Raw genomic sequence first — 24,635 nt, 5'->3', positions numbered from 1 at the left:
ACTCCTTTGTTTTCATATAAGAGTTTTATAGTTCTTACATGTAGGTCATTGGTTCATTTCAAGTTAATTTTAGTATTTGGTGTGAGAAAAGTTCAACTTCATTCTCTTGCATGTGGATATCCTATTGTCCTAGCACCATTTGTTGAAAAAACGATTTTTTCCCCATTGTCTTGTCTTGGCACCCTGAATATAAATCACTTTACCATAGATACATGGGCTTATTGTTGGGCTCTTAAGTATATTTCACTGACTTGTATTTTTCTTTATGCCAGTGCCTTACTGTTTGATCAGTAATGCTTTGTGTAAGTTTTGAAATTGGAAAGCGTGAGTTCTCCAACTTTATTTTCCTTTTTTAAGATTGTTTTGCCTTTTCTGAATCCTTTATATTTTCTCTATTTTTGAATCAGCTTTTCCATTTCTCCAAAGAAGCCAACTGGGATTCTGATAAGGATTGTGTTGAATCTGTAGATCATTTTGGATAGTATTTTTATCTTAATAATATTACATCTTCTGTTACATTAACATGGGCTGCCTTTCCATTTATTTAGATCTTTTCGTTTCTTTTAAGAACACTTTTTTAGTTATCAGCGTCTGAACTTTTGTTGACTTTATTCCTAGTATTATTTTCAATACGGTTATAAACTGTTTTCTCCATTGCACTTTTGGACTGCTTATTGCTAGCATATAGAAAATAAAATTTATTGATGTTATGTTGATCCTGTATTTTGCAAGCTTGCTGAAGTTATTTATTCTGATAGTTTTTCAGTGGATTCCTTAGGATTTGCTCTGTACAGAATCATATCATTTGTGAATAGAGATCGTCTTCCTTTCTAAACTAGATGCCTTTAGTTCAATCTCTTGCCTAATTGTCCAGGCTAGAACATTTGTACAGTGTTGAATAAAGTGGTCAGAGGAGACATCCTTGTCTTCCTTCTCATATTAAAGGGAAAGCTCTCAGTTTTTACCGTTTCGTGTGATGCTAACTGTGGGGTTTTTTTTATGGACGCTCTTTATCAGGTGGAGGAAGTTCGCTTCTACTCTTAGTTTGTGTAGTGTTTTTTTCACAGGAGGTCTATTTTAAAAAATTTTTTTGGTCTCTGGTTCCCCTTAGTCGGTTGTTAATCTTCACGAAAGTAAGGATTTTCTTCTAACAGTTTTTCATCCTTCAGTGTGTACAAAGTTGGACACAGAGCAGATTTCCATTAAATATTCAGTGAGTGATTATAGGCATGAAGGAATGAGTAAATGAACGAATTTATTTTGTTTCCATTGTAATCATGCTAGCCTCAAGGCTATTCTTTGAGAGTGAGGTTGTGTATGAAAACCATTCATGACCAGAATGTGATCGAGGTGAAAGCCAGGACCTCTCTGAAGATTTCTGTAAGTGTCCTTTTGAAGCCTGAATGGTGAATGACATGTACTGTTTTAGGTTCCCCAGGAAACAGACCATGAAGCAGAGAGTTATGTACAAGGTTTTATTGTATATTTAAGAGGGGCACTCAGAATCTACTACATGTATATTCTAGATGATCCAGCAGGTCTGAGACTGGTATCCTCATCAGTACTTTTTCCCCTGTTGTGCTCATATAAGACATTTTGCCATTGTCAGAATATTATCATTGGCCAAAGAGTTAAATTTTCAAGTAGCCTTAATAAGTTTGGATTAACAGGTAGTAAGACCAACTTCCTAAATGCTCTCCAACTGCATTGCCTTAGTAACACTAATAAACTTTGAAAATTAGTTGCATTAGCAAGTGTCTGTTTACTTATGAGATCATCTGGCTAATAGTACTTCCCCAACCACTGCTAATTGTGGTGACACTTAAGTTTTTATCTCTATGGTTATACTATCTACCTCAAAGATAAGGTTATGCCATTTGCCCACTTGGAATAAGAATTTCCAAAAAAATTGTCTTGAAAAGTATTTAAAGACAGGTTGTCACCTACTACTGTTTCTTAATTGAAATGGTTTTGTTGACTCAACCAAGTGTTGACTTTTCTGTGTAAGGTTATGAACAGTATCAGAGATTGCTTCGTGACTGGGAAGTGGGAAGATGATAAAGATGCAGCCAAGATCTTAGCAGAAGACGGTAAGTAAAGGGCTGTATTATTCAGAGAAGACTGTGTTATCTATACTGTTTTATTCCGTATCTTTAATGGTTGGAAATAATAGACAAACATGAAATGCTCTGAAGAATGCTGACAGAGGGGTTTATGGGTAGTATTCTGGTTCCTCTTTTTGTGGTGATCTTACTTTCTTCCCCTGATTAGCTGACTTATTAGATATGGACCTTGAAGAAAAAAATTGTAAGCTTTCCATAAGTTTTATCATGTGTTTGTTAAAAATGGATTTTTGTGTGTGTGACAAATATACTCAGCATTTTTCTTTTAATGATGAAGGTAGTATACATTGTAGAACATTTAGAATATAAATTCATGTCATACCATAACCACCACTATCTGTTAAAAAAAAAAAACCTTTGTTAATTTTTTGAGGTTTCTTCCTTCTAGTTCTACTCCTACTTTATAGCCATTGTTTTATTAAAATTTTCAAAGGTTTCATGTATGATATTATTGTATCATATGCTAACTCAATTCAAGTTTGTCATTTAAGCAATTTACTTTGCCATGTTGTAATTAACTCTACACGGGGCCACCTTGAAATAACTCTTGGATCACATTTTTTTATTTTTGTAAGTTAGATTCATAAAAGTTAGAATTATTGAGTGATTTTTCTGGACCACACAACTATCAGAAGGTTTTTCAGAAAGTTGTTTTTACTTATGTGCCCATAAGCAGTGTATCTTAGTACTTACATTTTACTGCTTTCCTTCAAAATTGAATACCAATGTGTTTTTGGCAATTTGTTAAAGGAAAATTGTTTCTTCTTAAATTTATAACTGGCATTCTTTTGCCAGTAAATGAGAATATATATTTCAGGTATGTTGGATATGGCATTTCTTTGGTGAATTCTTTGTGTTCATTGCTCAGTTTTCTAAAGGGATATTTGTTTTTTTATTGGTTTGTAAATTATTCTTTAAAGGATATTTATCCTTTGTCATTGGCTGCAAATATCTTTCTGTTTTTAACCATTCACCTGCTTTCTGTCACTACACAGTAATTTGTGCCCTCTAGAATTTTAAATAAATGGAATCATAAAGCATGTACTTTTTTCTAACTTCTACTCAGCATAATTATTTTGAAGTATGTTCATGCTGTTGCATCTTCATCCCTTTTTATTGCTGAATAGTTAATTTCTTTTAATTAGTGAATAGTATTCCATTGTGTGATGCACTGCAGTTTATCTGGTCACCTGTTGGTGGACATTTAGGTTATTTCTGGGCTTTGGGTATTACAAATAAAGCTACTGTAAACATTCTTGTACAAGTTTTTGTAAAAACAACTACTTTGATTGCTCTTGAGTACATACCTCACAGTGGGTTAAATAGATATGGTAGATGTATGTTTAAATTTTTAAGAAATAGCCAAATTGTTTTTTCAAGTGTTTGTATCATTTTTCATTGCCATTAGCACTTTATAAGACTTCTGTTATTCTACATCCTTGTCAATACTTACATAGTCTTTTCAGTTTTAGACAGTCTTTTAGATGTAGAATGGTATCTCATGGTTTTAGTCTGTGTTTTCCTAATGACTAGTGATATTGAGCATTTTTGTGTGCTTATTTTCTGTTTCTTCTTTGGTGAAGTATCAAACTTCTTGTCCAGTATTTGAACCTATTTAATTTATTTAAGTCCTTTATCATGAAATCTTTGCCACACTCAAGGTCATGATTTTATCATATATTTTCTTCGGTGACTCTTACAGTTTTTTTAGGCTTACATTTAGGTCTGTGATCCATTTTCAGTTAATTTTTTATATGGTATTAGGTATGGATCAAAGTTTCCTCTTTTTTTTTAAATTTTTAAAATTTTGCTTATGGATATCCACATTTTCTGACACCATTTGTTCAAAAGACTGTCCTTTACCTGCACTGAATTGCCTTTCATTGGTTGACCATATATGGGCAAGTATTTCTGGACTTGCTTATTCTTACAGCAATTCTGCACTGTTATCTATAGCTTTATTTTTATTTATTTTTAAAGTTTATTATTTTGAGACAGAGAAAGAACACGAGCAGGGGAGGGGCAGAGAGAGGGAGAGAGAGAGAATACCAAGCAGGCTGTGCCCTGGCAGCCTAGAGCCTGACATAGGGCTCAAACCCACAAACCATGAGATCATAACCTGAGCCAAAACCAAGAGTCAGATGGATGCTTAACCAACTAAGCCACCCAGGAGTCTCTGCACTCTTACAGCTTTATAATTAATCTTGAAATTAGGTAGTTTAAGGCTTCAAATGTAATTCTTTTTCCAAAGTTGTTTTGAGTATTTTGGGTCCCTTGCACTTTCGTATAAGTTTTAAGATGAGCTTGCCAACTGCTACCAGAAAAAGCCCTCTGCAGTTTTGATTAGGATTTTGTTTTGGGGAAGTTGACATTTTAACAATATTGAATTTTCTGATCTATGAACATAAAAAAGTAGCTCTATTTTGTTTTTTCATGTCTCTCAGCAGTGTTTTTAGGATGCGGTTCTCATCACGTATCTCCTAACAAATGTATCTGTAAATATTTTATATTGTCATTAATATTTATATGATATTTTAATTTGAATTGACACTATTTGTTGTTAATACACAGAAACAGGGTTGATTTTTGTATATTTTCTATCCTGCAACCTTGCCATATCATTCATTAGTTATGTATAACTTATTTTAGATATATTTCATACAGATTTCTTGTATCTTATGCTGTGTACTATATAGTATATTAATGTTGACAACAGCCACTGATTGTATTTAGATTTCCTATTTTACTTATGCTCAAATGTTTTGTGTGTGTGTGTGTGTGTGTGTGTGTGTGTGTGTTTAGCTCTCCGTATTTAGTTTGTGCAGGTTTCTGTGTCTGCACAGTTACCAGACAGAACATGTCCATCACCGTAAGGATACCTTATATTGCTCTGTTAAAAATACATTTAGCTCCTTTCTGTCACCCATCCCCAAATTCCAACCTGTCAACCACTTATCTGTTTTTCATTTCTGTAGTTTTATAATTTTTAAGAATGTTATATAAACATAATCACAAAGTATGTAACTTTTTATGATTGGTTTCCCCCCGTGCATCGTAATTTCCTAGAGAGGTCCGTCCGAGTTGTTCCGTGTGACTGTAGTTCATTCCTTCTGACTGCAGAGTAGTACTCCCTGGTAAGGGTGTAGTAGTTTGTGTGACCATTCACCCACTGCAGTACAGCTGGGCTCTTTCTAGTTTTTGGCTGTTGAGAATTGAACTGCTATGAACATTTGTGTACAGGTTTTTATATAAATATAAACTTCCTATTTTTCTGGGATGAATGCCTAAGACTACAATCGCCAGGCTATATGGTAATTGCATATTTAGCTTTAGAGGAAACTGCCAGGGTAGTTGGGCTGTTTTATCTTTCCACCAGCAATATATTAATGATCGAATTTCTTCACATCCTTACCAATATTTGGTTTTCTCACTATTATTTAGTTTAGCCAATCTATTGGTGATATTTTTCACTATGGCTTCATTTTTATATTTCCCTGATGGCTGATGATGTTGAGCATTTTGCCATTTTTGACACATTTTATAATTTGCAGTGTATTATTTTACAAAGCAATTCTGGATGTCTTTTGCCCTTTTTCTTACTGAATATTATTTTTTTACTGTTGAATATTGGGAGTTCTTTATATATTTTATTCCATTATTGGATATGTGGTTTGCAGATAGTTTCTCCTAGTGTGTAACTTGTCTTTTCGTTTTCTTAATATAGTTCTTTTCTCAGAGCTAAAGTTTTTAATTTTGATGAGGTCCAGTTTTTCATTTCTTCACTTTTAGGGATCATTTTCATGTCTAGGAATTATTTTCTGTTTCTAGATCCTGGAGATTTTCTCCCATTTTTTAAAGCTTGGTTATTCATTTTGAGAGAGGCAGAGAGAACAGGAGAGAGGGAGAGTCCCAACCAAGCTCTGTATGGTCAGTGTAGGGTTCAAACTCACGAAACTGTTAAGATGATGGCCTGACCCGAAATCAAGAGTCGGAAGCTTAACCAACCGAGCCACCCAAGCACCCCTCCTATGTTTTCTAAAAGTTTTAAATTCTTCTTTCAGTTTATGGCAGTGATCTATTTCGATTTCTTTATAAGGTGTGTGGTTTCGGTTAAGGGTTATATTTTTACCTGAGGTGTATATTCCTCCAACACTTTTTCTTCCATTTATTTGCTTTGGCACCTTTGTCAACAATTAGTTGAGCATCACTGGGTTTCTTTCTGGGTTCCACTGATTCATGTGCAGTTCCTCTACCCACCCGTACCACACTATCTTGGTTACTGTGATTATGTAGTGAACATTAATATTGGGTAGAGTGTTTCCTGTCACTTTATTCTTCTTTTTCAAGATTGATTTATCCTTGGACCTGTGATTTTGTGTATACATTTTATAATAAGTTTATCTGTGTCTACAGAAAAACTGCTGGGATTTTGATAGGAGTTGCCTTAAACCTGTAGATCAATTGGGGAGAATCTTTACTATTTTGAGTATTCTAATCCAGGAACATGGTATGTCTCTCCATTTGTCTTTAATTTCTTTCATCAGTATTTTGTAATTTTCAGCATCCTGGTGGTGAATATATTTTGATAAGTTTATATTTAAGTATTTCATTTTGGTTGATTTTTGTGTGTTTATCCTATTCTGCTGAACTCACTTATTAGATGAAAGGATTTTTGTTGTTGTAGATTGCTTGGGATTTTCTACATAGACAGTTGTGTTGTATGCAAATAGGAACAGTATTATTTGTTTATTTTCAATCTGTGTGCCATTTATTTATTTTTACTTATTTATAATAATAAATTATTATTATAATATTGTTTGTCATGGTAAGTGTACTCTTTAATTCCTATGTCCCTAGCTGCCTCCCCTCTGAAAACCATTGGTTGGTTCTCTATCACTAAGAGTCTGTTTCTTGGATTGTCTCTCTTTTTCCCTTTACTTGTTTGTTTTGTTTCTTAAATTCCATATATGAATGAGATCCTATTTATCTTCCTCTTACTGGCTTATTTTGCTTAGTATTGTACTCTTTAGGTCCATCCATGTTGTTGCAGATGGCAATATTTCATTCTCTTGATGGCTGAATAATATTCCAGTGTGTGTGTGTGTGTGTGTGTGTGTGTGTGTGTGTGTGTACGCACAAACTACATCTTCTTTATCCATTTATTTGTCAATGGACCCTTGGGCTGCTTCTGTAATTTGGCCAAAGTAAATAATGTTGCAATAAACATGGGCACATGAACTCTTTGAATTAGTGTTTTTGTATTTTTGGGGTAAATATCAGCAGTACAATTATAATTATATGTATATCAAATATATTGATATTTATTTTTAATTTTTTAATATGTAATGACTAGGATTAGTACTAAGAGGAAATCCTGTCTTCTTCCCAATGTTTTTCACTGTTATGTATGATGGTAGATTTTTCTCTGGATGCTCTTTATGTGCTCCATTCCTCTCTATCCCTGGTATACTGGGAGGTATTGTTTTTCCTTTTTTTTTTTTTAATTATGAGTGGGTAGTATATTTTGCCAAATGCCTGTCAGTGTCAGATGATATGATCATAATGAATTTTATTCATATATGAATTTTTCATGTATTAATTTTGATATAACAAATTACATTGAATAATTTTTGAAATGTTTTTAAAGATTACTTACTTATTTTGAGAGACAGAGGGAGCGAGTGGAGGAGGGGCAGAGAGAGAGGAAAAGAGATAATCCCAAGCAGGCCCCACACCACCAACAATGGAGCCTGACACGAGGCTCGAACTCACAAACTGAGACCATGACCTGAGCCAAAACCAGGAGTCGGACACTTAACTGACTGAGCCATCCAGGTGCCCCAGTTTTTGAATTTTGAACCAGCTTTGCTTGCACACCTGAAATAAATCCCACTTGGTCATGATGCATACATTTTTTTAAGGTTTATTTATTTTTATTTATTTTTGAGAGAAAGAGGCACAAGCACAGGAAGGGCAGAGAAAGAGGGAGACACAGAACTCGAAGCAGGCTCCAGGCTCTAAGTCAGCACTAAGCCCGGCACGGGGCTTGAACCCACGAACCATGAGATCATGACCTGAGCTGAAGTCAGATGCCTAATGAACTGAACGACTCAGGCAGCCCAATATAGAATTCTTTTTATATGTTGTTGAACTTATTAGATAGTATTTTGTGAAGGAATTTTGCATCTAAGTTTATGAAATACTGGTCTGTAGTGTTGTCGGTATTTTGGGTTTTTCTTTTGGTACCATCTTCATTTAGTTTGGGTATTGGAATAATACTGGCTTCATAAAATGAGTTACAAAGTATTCCCAAATTTTCCATTTCCTGGAAGAGATTGTATAGAATTAGAATGTAATTTTTTAAATAATTGGTATAATCCCCAGTGAACTGTCAGGGCCTGGAGATTTCTTTCTTGGGAGCTTATAATGACAAATTTTATTTTCAATAATAGTTATAGGATAATTTAAATAATTTAGGTTGTTTATTCTATCTTGTCTGAATTTTGCTATTTGGTTTTCAAGGAATTTCAAAGGCTTTCGGGCAAGTGGAAGCTTCATTAAGTGCCTTCTCCAAGAAGCTAGCTTGGGTATTCTAAGTATTTAGTATTCATAGTGTTCATCTAATAACCTTTCAGTGACTGCAGAAACTGTTGTGATAATCCCATTTCATCCTTTTTTTTTTTAAAGTTTATTTATTTTGAGAGAGCGAGAGAGCATGAGCAGGGGAGGTGCAGAGAGAGGGAGACAGAGAAATCCCAAGCAGGACCTGAGCTGAAATTAAGAGTCAGATGTTTAGCTGACTGACTGAGCCACCCACATGCCCCCCATTTCTTTCTTGATATTGATTTGTGTCCTCCTTTTTCTTTGTCATTAAGGTTAATTAATTTTGTTGTTTTTTTTTTCAAATAATCAGCTTTTGGTTTTATTGATTTCTATGTTCCAGTTTTTAATTTTGTTCATTTCTGCTCATATCTTTATTATTTCTGTTCTTTGCTTCTTTTAGGTTATTTTGTAGATTATTGGTTTAAGGCCTTTCCTCATTTCTCCTGTGAGCATTTAGTGATATAAATTGCTCTCTCAGCATTGCTTAGTTGCTTCTCCCAAATTTTCATATGTTGTATTTTCACTTTCATTCAGTTGTGTGCATTTTTATATTTCCTTTGAGACTTCTCTTTGACTTAAGTATGACTTAATGCATTGTTTAACTACAAAATGTTTAGAAATTTTGTCTTTCTGTTATTGATTTTTCAGTTTAATTACATTACATAAGAACAACCTCTTATGATTTCAAACCTTTTACATTTGTTTAGATTCACTTTATTACCTAGACCATCTGCCCTGTCTTGGTAGATGTTCTGTAAGTACTTTAAAAATTGTTGGGTATAGTGTTCTATATATGTCAATTAGATTGTGTTAGGTTGGCTGTATTGTTTAAATCTTCTATATCTGGTGATTTTTTTTAAATATTTACTTTTGAGAGAGAGAGGGAGGGAGAGAGAATGAGTGGGAGAGGAGCAGAGGGAAAGGGAGACAGACGATCTGAAGTGGACTCTGCGCTGACGGTAGAGACCCTGATGTGGGGCTTGAAATCACAAACAGCAAGATCATGACCTGAGCCAAAGTTAGATACTTAGCTGACTGAGCCACCCAGGCGCTCCATTTTTGGTGATTTTCTGACTAGTTTTATCAGTTGCTGAGAGGAGATGTTGAAGTTATGAAATATAATTCTGGACATATCCCTTTCAACTCTGTCAACTTTTGCTTCTTATATTAGAGGTTCTGTTTGATGCACACACATTGAGGATTAGTATGTCTTTCTGGTGGATTGATCCTTTTATTGTTAGGTATTATGGTCGCCTCCTAATTACCCCATTGGTGAAGGAGAGATTTCAGCTCTAGGGTTATGGAGAACCCCAAACAACACCCAATACTGTACAAATGCCATTGATAACAGTTTATCAGTCACATATGCTCACAGCCTGAGGGAAGAGAACACTGCATGCCATGCAGGCACTGAGCAACCAGGGTCTTTGGGAGGCAGGCTTTGCACCGAAATGAGCATAGGACAACCATTGGTTCCCTTGAGGTGATGTAATTAATGTGTTTGAATAAACTCATGGGCTAGCAGAGAGGTGAAGTGAAATCTATTAGGTTGAGGACTAGGTGGGGTGCAGGTGGTCCAACTGAAAAAGAACTAACAGGGTGGGGAGCCTTTCTTGTAGGGCAAGAGCATGGCCAGCAGGCCTACTTACAACTGGATCCTGGAGATCTGTAGTTAAGAGTCTGGCTTTTGGTTTGTCTTTTTCTCCCCTTTATTCATTTGTTTTGTTTCCTAAATTTCACGTATGAGTGAAATCATATGATATTTGTCTTTCTCTGACTGACTTATTTCAATTAGCATTGTACTCTCTAGATTCATTATTGTTGCAAATGGCAATATTTCATTCTTTTTTGGTGGCTGAATAATATTCCATTGTATATTTATACCACATCTTCTGTATCCATTCATCTATTGATAGACAGATGGGCTGCTTCTATGACTTGGCTATTGTAAATAATACTACAGTAAACATAGGGATACATATTCCTTTAGAATTAGTATTTTCATAGTCTCTGGATAAATACCCAGTACTATAATTACTGGATCATATGGTAGTTCTATTTTAATTTTTTTCAGGAACAACCATGTTGTCTTTCTATACCAGTTTGCATTCCCACCAACAGTGCAAGAGGGTTCTTTTTTCATCCTCACCAACATTTGTTTCTTGTGTTTCTTGTGTTGTTGATTTAAGGCATTCTGACAGGTTTAGGGTGATATTGTGGTTTCGATTTGCATTTCCCTGATGTTAAGTGATATTGAGCATCTTTTCATGTGTCTTTTGGCCGGCCATCTGTATGTCTTCTTTGTAGAAATGTCTGTTCCTATCTTCTGCCCACTTTTAATTAGATTATTTGTTTTTTGGGGTGTTGAGTTGTGTAAGTTCTTCTCTTTATCACATATGTCATTTGTAAATATCTTCTCCTAATCTGTAGGTTGTCTTTTTATTGGTGGTGTTTTTTATTATAACTAGTGAAGGAGTCTTTTTCAAATATATGGTAATCTTTATTTGTTTAGTAGATAACATTAATAACACCTACTTAATTAAGTCATGTTGAAGAATGTAATTAAGATATGTAAAATACTTAGAGTAGTGCCTTGTATAAAAACAGTTGAAAGTGTTAGCTAATGTTATTCCATGTGTTCCTTAGTAGCATATTAACACTTTTTAAATTTAAATTTAAATTTTTTAAATGAAAGTCCAGCACATTTCTCTTTAGGCTTTAGGCTTTAAAATACTAAGTATTTTATCCTTTTTTGTTTTTATTACAAATGGATTCTTCTTATCTATTGTATCTTCTTTGGCTTTTTGATTCTCTGGCTCTTTTTTACATGAAAATGTTTTGTCTAAATATTGCTTCCTAAAGGAGTGTCAACATCTTTTTCTTTTAAGGATAGGACCCATAGCTAAACTTAGAGTTCCAAAAACAAAAGGATGAGTGAATTAATGAGCTCTTCATGTGGTTTGGCATTGTTTTTTTTAGCTGCTACTCTTACTCTAAATGCTCTATTTTACGTAATCTGAGATTTTTCCTAGATATGTCATTCACTGTGTTGTATTGGTCTTCCTATTCAGACTCTTTTTTCCCATGTGCTATTTAGTAATCAAGCCATGTGTTTTTCATGTCGCTTTTTGGTTGCTATTGGTCTTGGGGACTCACCTGCAGGGCAATCCATGTATCTCTGTGTGCATCTCTGCTAAAGAGTGTTTCTCACCTGTGTTAGAAAAATAGTTCTTGGCTAAGCGGGATATTGAAGTAAAGTAAGGAAATGTGGGTGTCCATTTGCTTCATATAAACAGGTGATGAAATACTGATAATTTAACAAGAAAAAGAAGCCTGTGTATGTATAGGATTCTCCTGGAATGTGTATAATAAGAAGGGTAAAAATGAGCTTTGGGCTTCTGAGTGGACAGTGCACATGGTAATGGCCACATGCTGGCCCTATTCACAGAGAATTTATTTGGGTTTATTTCTTTTCCCAGAAGAGCTGTATGGTGACTTTGAAGACCTGGAAACAGGGGATGTGCACAAGGGAAAACCAGGCCCAGATACTCAGGTATGACTTTGCTATGGCTGGCTGTGAGTCATGGTCCCTGATCTATGGTCATTATGTTCTGAGAGCAGCCAATATTAAGAAATGCACATCTTCTTATCTGCATAGATTACAGGGTGGATGGATTACTTCCTACAAATATGGAGGTTGGGGACATATCAAAGTTGTTAGTTATCCTTCATCTTTTGGATGACACCTACTATCTCTTGTTGTCATTGTAATTTTTCAGTCATGGAAGTTTATCTCCTGAGTCACTGTCTCTCTTTCCCCAATCCTTTTGCCATCATTTGCCTCTTATATTTAAGTACCATTTAAAAAAACTAAATCCCTATTCTCCCCAGTATTTCTTTAGAACAGTTTCTTTTTTTTTTTAATTTAATTTTATTTATTATTTAGAACAGTTTCTGAGGAGCATCTGGGTGGGAATACTTGTTATTTTTATTTGTATTTGGCCTTCCAACTAGATTAAGAAGTGACAGTTCATTGTACTGCAGATGCCTAAATATCTCTTGTAGCAATACTTGTTATTTAGAACCAAAGTCTGTTTTGGTTTGTTTTATTTTCATATGATCATAACCAAGATTTTTGCAGCTCAGATAGAAGTTTAAAAATCTGGGGCACCTGGGTGGCTCAGTTGGTGAAGCATCTGACTCTTGATTTCAGCTCAGGTCATGATCTCATGGTTCCTACTGGCTCTGTGCTGACAGTGTGGAGCCTGTTGGGGATTGTCTCTCTCCCTCTCTCTCTGCCCCATTCCTGTTTGTGTGCTTGCTCGCTCACTCGCTCTCAAAAGAAATAAAATAAATATTTTTTAAAAAGAACTTTAAAAATCTGCTTTAATGTTTAAAGAAAAGATCTCCACAAACTTTTACGAATTTATCTCTTATGGAAATTTAAGATTGAAGAGGTAGAAGAAGTTAAGGAAGAAATTGACCCCAGTGCAGAGGAAAGTGCCAAGAAAAAGCATTTGGATAAAAAGAGGAAATTGAAGGAGATGTTTGATGCAGAGTATGATGAAGGAGAAAGCACATATTTTGATGATCTTAAAGGAGAAATGCATAAACAAGCACAGGTAAGAAAGCTTGGTTCTCGTCAGCTTCATTTCAAGGCTGTGTAATACAGTGTTTTGAATATGTAATTTGTCTAGATCTCTATTCCCTGACCTGCTTCTGTGCCTCCTGTTTGGACTCTTGGGTCAAGATGCAGATGTTTATTCATGTGGTCATCTGATTGTTCCTTTGGTCAGTAGTGGACCGGAAAGATCAGTGTCTGTTTTGTACCAAGCATTGAGGAAGCAGCGGCTTAGATAGGCTGCAACTGTTGAGGAGCTCACAGTGTGGTGATTCGTTTATTTAAATACAAGCACTGCTGTAGCAGTCTGACTACGGCTCCCTGGAACCATAACTAAATAATTTGAATGGACAGGTGATTCTTGTGCACACCAGTGTTGTGCATGCACAAGTGCTTTCCAGGGAAGCTTTTCCAAAAACTCACCTGGGGCAGAGTTCTCAGGATATTTCAAGCGTCAGGTGAGATGTGGAGATAAAGGGAGCGTATGAAATGCTGAGAAGGAGATAGTCTGGCCCTCCTCCCGCCTGCTATGCAAACAGACTGAGCTGATGAACTCACTCTGAAGGACACACAGGTCATGGCGAGTGTTTGAATTGCACTTTGACAAGGGTGGGGGATACCAAGAACTCCTGTAAGCTAGGACATACCCTAATACATCTTACACAGATTAAATAGATGATGTGTGAAAATGTGGTCAGCAGGCTTTGCCCAGCCTAGGCCTTCATCTATTCAAGAAAGTATCTCCTGGTTAGTCTTTAATGTGTAGGTTCCAAGTCTGTACTTACCTTTGATAGAAGTAACTAAGACAGGTAAAAGCTTGTTCTGAAGTCTTTGCTTCAATCCATTTATTACTTAAAATCACCTAGAATCTTGTAGGCCATTGTAAAGGACTTTGAACTTTTTATGCTGAGTGAAATGGGGATCCATGGGGGGTTTTGAACAGAGGAGAGGCATGTGTGACCTGCTTACCTTTGAAACATTGCTGTGGCAAAAGTTCAATAAGATTAAGGTGACTCACATTGTGGGGTGGGGAGGTGTGTGACAGTGGAGGAAAAAGAGAGTCAAGTTCTGGATATGCTTTTGAAAGGTGGATCAAAGTAGATTGAGTGTGGGGTGTGTGAGAGGAGACAAGGATGACTTACTGGAAGTTGAGTTGTCAGTAAGATAGGAAAGCCTCTGGTTGGTTGGTGCAGGGTTGTCCAGGAAGATGAAGTTTAGAGCTGTTGGGTTTGAGATCTCTCTCATCAAGTAGTCAGTGAGGAGCTCTGGAAAGAGATTGGGGCCAGGGACTCAGATGTACAGTCCTCAGCATTTAGATGCTACTTAAAGCCATAAAATGGATGGGATGACCAAGGAGTGAGCATGGAGACAGGAGAGCTGACAGTGGTTGGCTCCACTGTAAGAAGCTGGGTGGAGAGGAGGAAGCGGCAGTGGGATTGAGCAGTGCTCAGGAGAGAAGAAATCTAAGAGAACATGAGGTGTGATGGCAGCCACTGTGGAGGGAGGGATAAATTATAAATCCTGCTGATGTGTTAACTATGATGAAGACAAGATTGACAACTAGATTGGGAATGTGGAGGCCTCATGTGATTTTGGCAAGCATTTTTATGGAGTGTGGGTTAATTGCCAATTTGGAGAGAATTCAAAAGAATGGGAGCAGAGGCTGGAGACCATGACTATAGAAAACTTCTGGGCCATTTTGCTTCAGAGAGAAGCAGAGAAATTGGGCAATAGTTGGAGAAAGTAAAAAACAAAAGAAGGTGTTAATATGAGAGAAATAATGGGCAAGACCTGTTGGAATAAAGTTCAGTGAAAGGGAAGGATAAACAGTATGCAAGTGAAGTTTGGCATTAAACAGAGGTAAATAAGCTGTAACAGCTGCCCGGTAGAACTTTCTGTAATAATGGAAATGTATATCTGTGCTGTCTTGCCTTGTAGCCAGTAGCCATATAATGATATTGATCACTTGAAATGTGACTATTGTGACCAGGGGACTGAATTTAAAATTTTTATATAATTTTAAATAATTTCAGTAATATAATAAGTTATAAACATAAATATAACAAGTTATAATAAAAGGCTGGATGGAGCTGTAAACCCTGGTAGAGGAGTTGGCTGTGCAAGTTCTTTTAGACAACTAAGATTTTGAGTGAATTAAGAAACAGCAGCTGAGAGTGAGGATGAGGGAGGAGATATTGGAGATTTGAAGAAAGGAGAAGTGTGAAATAATTGTTTGCAGAGTAAGAAAACAAAAGTGTGGACTGAGAAGAGTGTTCGCTGACCAGCATGAAGGGCTGCTTTCAGAGTTGTTTGCATTTGCTGTGCTTGGAGCAACAAAGAAGAAAAACAGTTGGGACATATCCTGAACAAACTGTAAAGATAAAAAATGTATGTTATTTTTAACTAGGATAAAGCATGAATGATTGCATGTTCCTTTATAGAGAAATTGCTCATTTTTAAAATGTTAACCTTGCATTTATTAAGATAACAGCTTTGTGGGTGGTGGTTGTTTTTTTTTTTTTTTTATCACTTTTTTTCCGCTCTCGTATACAGCTTAACCGAGCAGAATTTGAAGATCAAGATGATGAAGCCAGAGTTCAATATGAGGGTTTTCGACCTGGAATGTACGTTCGAATCGAGATAGAAAGCGTCCCTTGTGAATTTGTGCTTAACTTTGACCCCCATTACCCAATTATTTTGGGTGGTTTAGGCAATAGTGAAGGCAATGTCGGATATGTACAGGTAGGCACCCTTTGCTGCATGCTTGACAATTGGGGTTCTTTGGATGTACTTCCATCAGTAATCTTATGAAATCTCTTCTCCCCTCAGATGCGTCTAAAGAAACATCGTTGGTATAAGAAAATCCTCAAGTCCCGAGATCCAATCATTTTTTCTGTGGGGTGGAGGAGGTTTCAGACCATTCCTCTCTATTATATCGAAGACCATAATGGGAGACAAAGGCTTCTAAAATACACCCCACAGCACATGCATTGTGGAGCAACTTTTTGGGGTAATATGCGACTAAAATAACTTGCTTGTAGATTTAAACATTTTATACCTTATCATTATAGTTTTGCTTTTCTCCTTTAAATCTCAATTCATAAGTTTGTTTGTTTGTTTGTTTGTTTGTTTTGGACCGGAGTACATATTTAAAATAGAATCCAAAATTTGTGATTCACTATTTCTTCCTTTTTTTTTTTTTTTAATCTGTTTTCTTTAAGGTCCTATTACTCCACAAGGAACTGGGTTCTTGGCAGTACAGTCTGTCAGTGGCATAATGGTAAATATCTAGAATGTTTTATTTTCCAGATTATGTTTGAGAAATATATCTTAAATGTGGAATATGTACATTAAACTTTAAGTGGAAAATGACTTGTTTTTAGTATTTATATTAAATTTCTCTTTGCTTTTAATTTTCTTACATCTTTTTTAAGTAAGGTGTGAGAATGGAGAAGGGAAAGGTAGAAGAATTATTATGGTACTGATGACATTTTATATTAGTATGCATTTTTGGACTTTTATAAAAATGTTTAAGCGGTGCTCACCATTTTATTCAGCTCTAGGGATACATCAGATACCAGCTAGACATAAGACTACCTCTTGGTAATGCCGATTTAGCAAAGTATGTTCACGCAGTCTTCATTTGATCAATCAGAGCAGGTTTTATTGGTCCTGTTTGACAGAAAATAGAACAGTGAGCAAATGGAATCTGCTCTGAGGTCCAAAATTTAATTTCTTAAACATTCTAACCAGATTTTCATATTGCTTTCCATTCTAAATTCATTGGTGTGAAATTATGTGATTGTGAAATCACCCCCTGGAGAATATTCAAGACATCATCATTAGTTTGGCTTATTAGATGTATTATAGTTTGACATTGCTTTTGTTAAAATGTTGCTGTGCATGTTCATATATTCTTTCCTGTTCTTTCTTAGCTGATTGTAAGTGAAATGCACTGTGGTAATCTGCTGCATCATAGACAGAATTGTAGTTTTTCTCTTTGATATTATTCCTGTTTTCAAATTTTGGGGGTTCTTCCCAGCCTGATTTCCGGATAGCTGCCACGGGAGTTGTCCTCGATCTGGATAAATCCATAAAAATTGTGAAGAAATTAAAGCTAACTGGTTTTCCGTATAAAATTTTCAAGAATACATCATTTATTAAGGTCTGTATATCTGTATACGCATATGTTTATGAATGTATAGTTTGTTAAAGGAGGAATGAAATACTTCTAAAATATAGTCTGATGCTTTCAAAAGAGTATTTGAAGTCTTATAAATTTGGTCTTTGTTATTGATTTACTTCTTTCTTTTGGTCTCTGTGTTACTTAAATATGCTCAGAAAATTTTAAGGTGGAGTTAACAGATATTTACTAATTGAGGCTATTCCTTATTCTATGTGAGAATGTGACAGAGCTAAATATGTAATCTCATTCACTGGGTTCTGTTTCCTGTCTTTTTGGTTTGTGTTAAGAAAGGGGGAAATCATAGGTTTGTTAAATAGCTCAGTAGAAAAATAGACAAAGGATTTCGTAAAGCACTTGTCGGCATGGGTACAGAGAAATGGATGCTCTGCTCTGCAGTGTGATGTGGGAGGGCGGTTTGAGGGACATTTACTGAAAATTTTATTAGTAGGGGGTTTCCATTAAAAATACAGTGTTAAGATGATGGTAAAATATTCTTAATATAGAGTAATAAAATCACCAGCCTTTATCCAATCCTCTTTATTTTCTGAGCACATGCACCTAAGTCATAGGACATGAGCTGCAGCCCAGCCCTGCGAGATGACAGCAGAGGTTAGCTGGAGCTGTTCAGGCTAGTAGATAGCTTTTTGATCTTTTCTTTTACAGAGATACCAGTGATGAGCATGCTAATGAGCCTACAATAGAATCTGAATGTTACTTGGGGGGAAATGAAATAGAGTTGTATTCCTTTTGGCCTAGTAGTTCCACTCTTAGTGGGGAAAACACATTTTGATTGTTTAATCACCATTAAATGAATTGTTTTTTAACCAAGGATTTATTTATGAACTAGGAAGTAAAGTATCTGATTTTGTGTTATGTGGGGTTTTTTTTCCATATACCTGTAGGGCATGTTTAATTCTGCTTTAGAAGTGGCCAAGTTTGAAGGTGCCGTGATTCGGACTGTCAGTGGAATAAGGGGACAGATCAAGAAAGCACTTCGGGCTCCAGAAGGAGCTTTCCGGGCCAGCTTTGAGGATAAGTTGCTGATGAGTGGTAAATATAATTGTGGTGTAATCATAACAGCGTGTTACCATTCGCTATTGATTTCTAGCCAGTGTGGATTAGAGGTTGTAGTTAAGGTTTTAGAAAATTGGAATCAGTTCCAGCTCTCCCCAGTTGGAGCATTTTAGGCCGTATGCTAACTTATGCCGTGTGTGGAGCCATGTGATTCCGACCCAGTAAAAGTTTTGTGATATCTGAGAGTCGCTTACTTGGTGAAGTCTCTCCAAATACCATGCACTCAACTAGAGAAGTTCGGGGTCAATGTTTTGTTCATTTGTTTGACGAGATTGTTTTCTTTTGAAAATGTTAAATTAAATTACCTCTCTTTCCAGATATCGTCTTCATGAGAACCTGGTATCCTGTCTCCATTCCAGCCTTCTATAACCCAGTGACTTCTTTGTTGAAACCAGTTGGTGAGAAAGACACATGGTCAGGAATGCGGACCACGGGTCAACTCCGGCTGGCCCGTGGTGTCCGACTAAAGCCCAACAAGGATTCTTTGTATAAGGTACAGGTCACACACGTGCTGTGGAGATGGGGGGCATCCAGGTGCTTTGTACATCAGGTTTTTGAATGTTTTTTGAGTTTTCAAGTAGGAAATCTAACATTGTATTTGAATGAACATGTATATTCATAGAGTATTTTGGAAAGAATGCAAGAAAGTGGTAATAGTTTTTGTGGGTTGGAAAGAAGACAAACTTTTCATAATATACTCTTTTGAACTATTTTTTTCCTGCCATATACAGGTATTACTTTTAAAAACACGAATGTGCTGATTGTTATTAAAGCAATGTGGGTGGGTTTTTGAAGGTTTTAATAAACTTTGGAGTGAAGGTTAACATGCATACGGAAAAATACACAGATCATAAGCATACAACTCATGAATTTTAACACACTGAAAATTGCTATCACCTGGATCAAGCAATAGAATTACCAATACAGCACAAGCCCCCTTTATGACTGCTAGTTAGTACCCCATCTCCACCTCAAAGACAGCCACTATCTCGACTCCTGACGTGAATTAGTTCTGTCTGTGTTTTGAATTTTATAAAACATAGCATATACTATTTTGCCTGATTTCTTTTTCTGTTTTATGAGATTCATTCGTGTTCTTGTATATAGCAGCCATTCATTTGTTACTGTCAAATAGAATTGTATTATGTGACAGTGTCAGTTTATCCATTGATGAACATTATTTCCAATTTTGGGTCATTATAAATGCTGCCCTGAACACTAACATGTGACTTGTTTGGTGTACATGTGCACACATTTCTTTTACGGGGATCCCCAGGTTGGGGTTGCCAGGCACAGGGTATGCAAGTGCTCAGCGCCTCTGGATGGCGCTAATGGTATCTGGAGCCGTACCAGGTTAGACTCCCACCAGCAGTGGTTGCCAGTAGTTGGCATCATCAGTATTTTTTTTTTTAAGTTCTCAGTGCCTGTCAAAATCCCATTTCATTTGAATTTTGGTCTTTGAGAACCTTTATTATTTTCTTCACAGGTTAACAATGCATTTGAAAAGATTTATTATTTTAATGCTGGGTAGTTAATTGTTTCGTAATAAGAGAGTAATTCAGGATATCAGTCTGCGATTCTGCCAGAAACAAGTTTCCCAGTCGTTACTTTTTAAATAAAATATTTAAAAATTTAAATAAAATTTGTAAAAAAATTATGTAACATGAATTTCTGTTAAAATGTATTACAGGACATGGTACCTGTTGTCTAGCTTGTGATGCTTACTCTTCTTTTGGCATGTGACTCCTCCAGGTTCCTTCATTCTAAGCATTTTAGGTTACTGAACAGAGAATATGGAATATTATCATGTCTTTCATAATAAATTTGAAGACCTAGCAGAAATATTCTGTGTATAGTTGATGTTGGCCTTCGTAAAGACTAGGGCAAGACTTTCAACTTATTAAACTGTTTCTGAGGCAGTTAAGAATTTTGGTCATCTCAATTTAAGCAGAAAAATTAGACTCTTGTAAAAATTGAATGTAGGGGGTGTTTGGCCTTTATCTGTCATTGAAATCTCATTTTTCTCAGCTGGCCTTCCATTCAAAATAAAGTTAAACTGTTTAATGATAATCAAGGATGGGGACACTTTGCTGCTGATTGGAGGAAGAACAATGTCCTTAAATCCACAGAGGTTGATTATGAAGATGAACAGCTAGATTATTCTTATTCAGCCAGAAGAAACCACCTCAGTATCCCAAAAATAAGGCATGGGTTTTCTATTAAAAGAAACTTTGGGTCTGTTCATCTGCTCTGTTGAGATCGCCATAGTTCATACCATAGACATGGACACAGTTCGTTTTTTGGAAGAACTGTAAGTATATTCCAAGTAGTTCTCTGTTTTGCAACAGGAAAATGTACATCCATTGAGGCAATCTATATTTGATAGATGATTGAATCCTCTTTTCTGATCATCAGCAGACTCTGGTATTACTGATCATGTAGAAAAGTTTTTGGTTCACTGAGAAGATTTTAGGCAAGTTTTAAATACATATAGATCATAATTCAAATACATCACTGTCTTTATATTTCTTTTCAGCCAATCGTGAGGCAAAAGAAACATTTTAATTCACTGCACATTCCAAAAGCCTTGCAGAAGGCCCTGCCATTTAAGAACAAGCCCAAGACCCAAGCAAAGGCAGGCAAGATACCGAAGGACAGGCGGAGACCGGCCGTCATACGGGAGCCACACGAGAGGAAGGTACTGTGGACGATGGCTTCCTGCAAGCTGCATTCAGATATGAAAGTAGCACTTTCCGTAGCACATGTGGTGCTTCTACTGCATTCTCATTTTTTCATCAGGAAAGGATAAGGGCCAGACTTATTCAAGGCACTAGCCCTGAAAGGAGAGGCCAGAGTCCATTTCCCTTTTGTTTAGTCGTGCTGTGCCTTACACATTTTAACGGAGTTATGGGAGCACCCAGCTGACAAACCACTCTGTCCTAGCTATACCTAATATCCAGAGTGATTAACAAAGGTGGTTTTGTGGTAAAGGCTGTTTTTTTAAGTATTTTGCTCGGTAGATACGCTCCTATTTCTGCCTTCATGCAAATTATAATGTTCTAGTTCAGGATAAATTTTCCCTAGGCTAATGTTCATTTGGATCATGGATTGCTTCCAGTTTTGACGCATCAGCTGACATGTTCAGGCCCTCTGAAGCCTAGAGGGCAAGTGTGCTGTAAGGGTATTCTGATGCTCACTGGGTTTTGTCCTTGTCAGGTCCTTGCACTGCTGGATGCTCTAAGTACGGTGCACAGTCAGAAAATGAAGAAGGCCAAGGAACAACGGCATTTGCACAATAAAGAACACTTCAAGGTGAAGCAGAAGGAGGAAGAAGAGAAACTGAAGCGACAGAAGGACCTCAGGAAGAAGCTCTTCCGAATTCAGGGTCAGAAAGAAAGGCGAAATCAAAAGTCCAGCCTGAAGGGGCCTGAGGAGCCATCAAAATGAGCTGTCATTGTGTATCTGCAGAGGTGGTCACAGTCCTTGTAAATGACAGCAGGGCACCAGAGCCCAAGAAAGACCCCTTTGTTGGATTTTTTGCCCAGACTGTGCCTTTGAGAAGAGAAATGGAAACTGCTGATAGGAGTTTCATTCTCAGAGCCTAGGCTGTGTCAAGATTTAAAGCAATATTATTTATGCTTTTGTAGATTCCTTCACATTCCTCTTACCATAGTTTCATTTTTTTTGTGCTACAAAAATACTATTAAAATGCTTTTCTGTTAATTTTGGCTTAATAGTTTTCATTAGGGATGAATGCTTGATGCTTGTGGATAAATTTGCTTATTCTGCCACCCTCATGATGAGTCTTCCGGAGGGGGGAAAGTACTAACTTGAAAACTCAGCTTTCAAACGTTAGGAAGGAGGGTATGGGTCAGTGCACAGCTGAGTTCCCAGAGGCCCTGTGATGTGTAATAGTGCAACAGCCTGACCTGACTGCAGATAGAAGAATCCAGCTGCTTGTAGTAATTCATGTCGCCATAGATTGGGCTGGTGTTGGCCTTTTAAAACAAATTAATAAAGAAATGTTTTAAAATTTTCTCAGCTTTCATTTCTTACCTAGTAAAAATTGATAGATACAGCCCACTTGAAGAACACCTCTTTGAAGTCCTTCAGTCACTTTTATGGATCTGGAGATCCAAGCCCTAAACTGCTCCCTCCTAAGGTGACCACCTGTGCCACTCACTACAGGGCACCCAGAACTGAATGCTCTTGGTGCCACGTGCCTTACAGGAGTACAGTAAGTGCAGGGATGGATTAATTAAATTCCTGCTCTATCACTAAACGTGCTTCAATTTTTCCATAGCTGCCAAGATGCTATGGCCTGGCAGCAGAGCACACAGGGAGACAGAAAGGGAGCTGCCACCGAGCTTTCTGCCTCTTTCCTTTCCCTTTCTGAGCACAATTTACCTGCCTGAGACCCCAGATGCAGTAGGTGGCTTGCTAGTCTCAGAGGTGGGAGCACTTGTTTGTGATCGTGTGCTTGAGAAACTAAGTTCTGGCAAAGGTAACCACATAGTGAAATCCTGGTAGGGAAATTGTTACCCAAGTGGAGCTTGTGTTACCGTCTTAGATTTCTTCTCTTTCCGCTGGGCTTCTGACTGAAGAGAGAACTGAAGATTGGGGCCCAAGGCTGGCGCAGATCAAGGAGACCGGTCCCAGCCCACACAACCTTCTTCCCTTCACAGAGGGTAGGCGCCGAGAACCCCAGCCTGAGGGCCATCCATGCCCACTCTGGCCGATGCCCTCTGCATCTTGAGGAAATACAGTGCTGCCACATTCACTAATGCAGGGGAAAAGGAAACCGGTGAAATGAATTTTAGTATTTTTATTTTTAAGCCAATATATCTAACATATTATCATTGTAACCTATAATCAGTATGTTTTTATATAATGAGATATTTGGCATTTCTATTTTTTGCCGAGTCTTTGAAATTTCGTGTGTGCTTTACTCTTACAGCTCCTTTCAATTCAGCTGCTAAATTTTGTGGAAATGCTTGATCTGTATTTCGATTTCATTAAATTTATAGTTTAAAAAACAAATAAGATTCATATGCTGTCATTGTTTTAAATATTACTGAACTTGATACCAGTTTTTAAGTTGAAGTTAATTAAACAAAATGAAATGTCCAGTTCTCAGAAGTAGTCACGCATTTCAGTTGCTTGATGTCCTACATGGCCAGTGGCTATGTTGTGGATAGTGTGGCTCTATAGTGTAGAAGGTCAGGGAAGCCTTTCTTAAAGGAAGCAGATTAACTTGGTGAAAGGTAGGAGTGGGAAGGGGAAGAGTGTATCAACCAGTAGGAATGTATGTGCAAAGACCTTGGGCACAAGGCAGCAATTGATACCTGCAAGCCAATGTGTTTGAAGTCAGGATGGACAGAGGATTGCAGGAAGCTGCAGAGGAAGATACAAAAGGAAATAGACAGGCAGTGAGGCTACATTAAGATACTATTTTTATCCCAAGATACCAGAAAGCCTTTGGAGGATACTTAGTTGAACAATATGATCAGGGAATTTTCAGTTTCCCTTTATTGCTGGGAAGAGACTAATTGGGAGGGAATCCAGGGATAAGTCTTGGAAGTAGGCTGACACAGGAAGGTGGTGCAGAGATGGAGAAAAGATGGATGCTAGACTAGGAGCTTTAGGAGGAACAATGGATGTCTGTTGTTAATGAGATTTGTGGGGAACAAGGGGTTTTCAGGAGACCTCCTGATTCCTAGGTGTCTGGCTTATATTTAGGATTTTGCTTGCTGGCCTGCTGGGTAGTGAGGAACTCGGTTTTACGGCATAGTACCTGTGGGACAGTCATAGGGAGACATCTGAAGAGATAGTTAGGAATACTGTCTGAAGCTGAGGTTGACATAGTATCTGGGCTTAAAATGCATTGCTAAGAGACATCAACATCTTCCTGGAAGTGGATGAAGTTATCTAGGGAGGGATCACAATTGAACACAGGTGGATCTTGGTCCAGCATTCTTCCCATTAGTTCAATATTTTCACAAAGCTCAAAATCACCAAGTCCGACCCA

General features: G+C 37.0%; 1 protein-coding gene across 3 annotated transcripts in view; it reads left to right on the top strand.

Annotated features, from left to right (window-relative positions):
* BMS1 (BMS1 ribosome biogenesis factor) overlaps positions 1-22,640 on the top strand; it is a 42,030-nt gene extending 19,390 nt beyond the window's left edge. For 2 of the 3 annotated variants that reach the window (XM_029932192.1, XM_029932193.1), the window contains exons 13-23: positions 2,009-2,090; positions 12,206-12,279; positions 13,175-13,348; positions 15,901-16,089; positions 16,177-16,357; positions 16,569-16,627; positions 17,390-17,512; positions 18,436-18,583; positions 18,925-19,100; positions 21,144-21,305; positions 21,824-22,640. In XM_029932192.1, the coding sequence (XP_029788052.1) occupies positions 2,009-2,090; positions 12,206-12,279; positions 13,175-13,348; positions 15,901-16,089; positions 16,177-16,357; positions 16,569-16,627; positions 17,390-17,512; positions 18,436-18,583; positions 18,925-19,100; positions 21,144-21,305; positions 21,824-22,054 (1,599 nt within the window). In that variant the 3' untranslated portion in view covers positions 22,055-22,640. The remainder of the gene's footprint in view (positions 1-2,008; positions 2,091-12,205; positions 12,280-13,174; positions 13,349-15,900; positions 16,090-16,176; positions 16,358-16,568; positions 16,628-17,389; positions 17,513-18,435; positions 18,584-18,924; positions 19,101-21,143; positions 21,306-21,823) is intronic. The other variant, XM_029932194.1, reaches the window with a different exon arrangement.
* Positions 22,641-24,635: the final 1,995 nt, after the last annotated feature.

This window comes from Suricata suricatta, chromosome 2, assembly GCF_006229205.1.
Source record: "Suricata suricatta isolate VVHF042 chromosome 2, meerkat_22Aug2017_6uvM2_HiC, whole genome shotgun sequence".
NCBI lineage: Eukaryota > Metazoa > Chordata > Mammalia > Carnivora > Herpestidae > Suricata > Suricata suricatta.
Note: the sequence above shows the minus strand (reverse complement) of the source record. Positions and strands in the feature narration are given on the sequence as shown.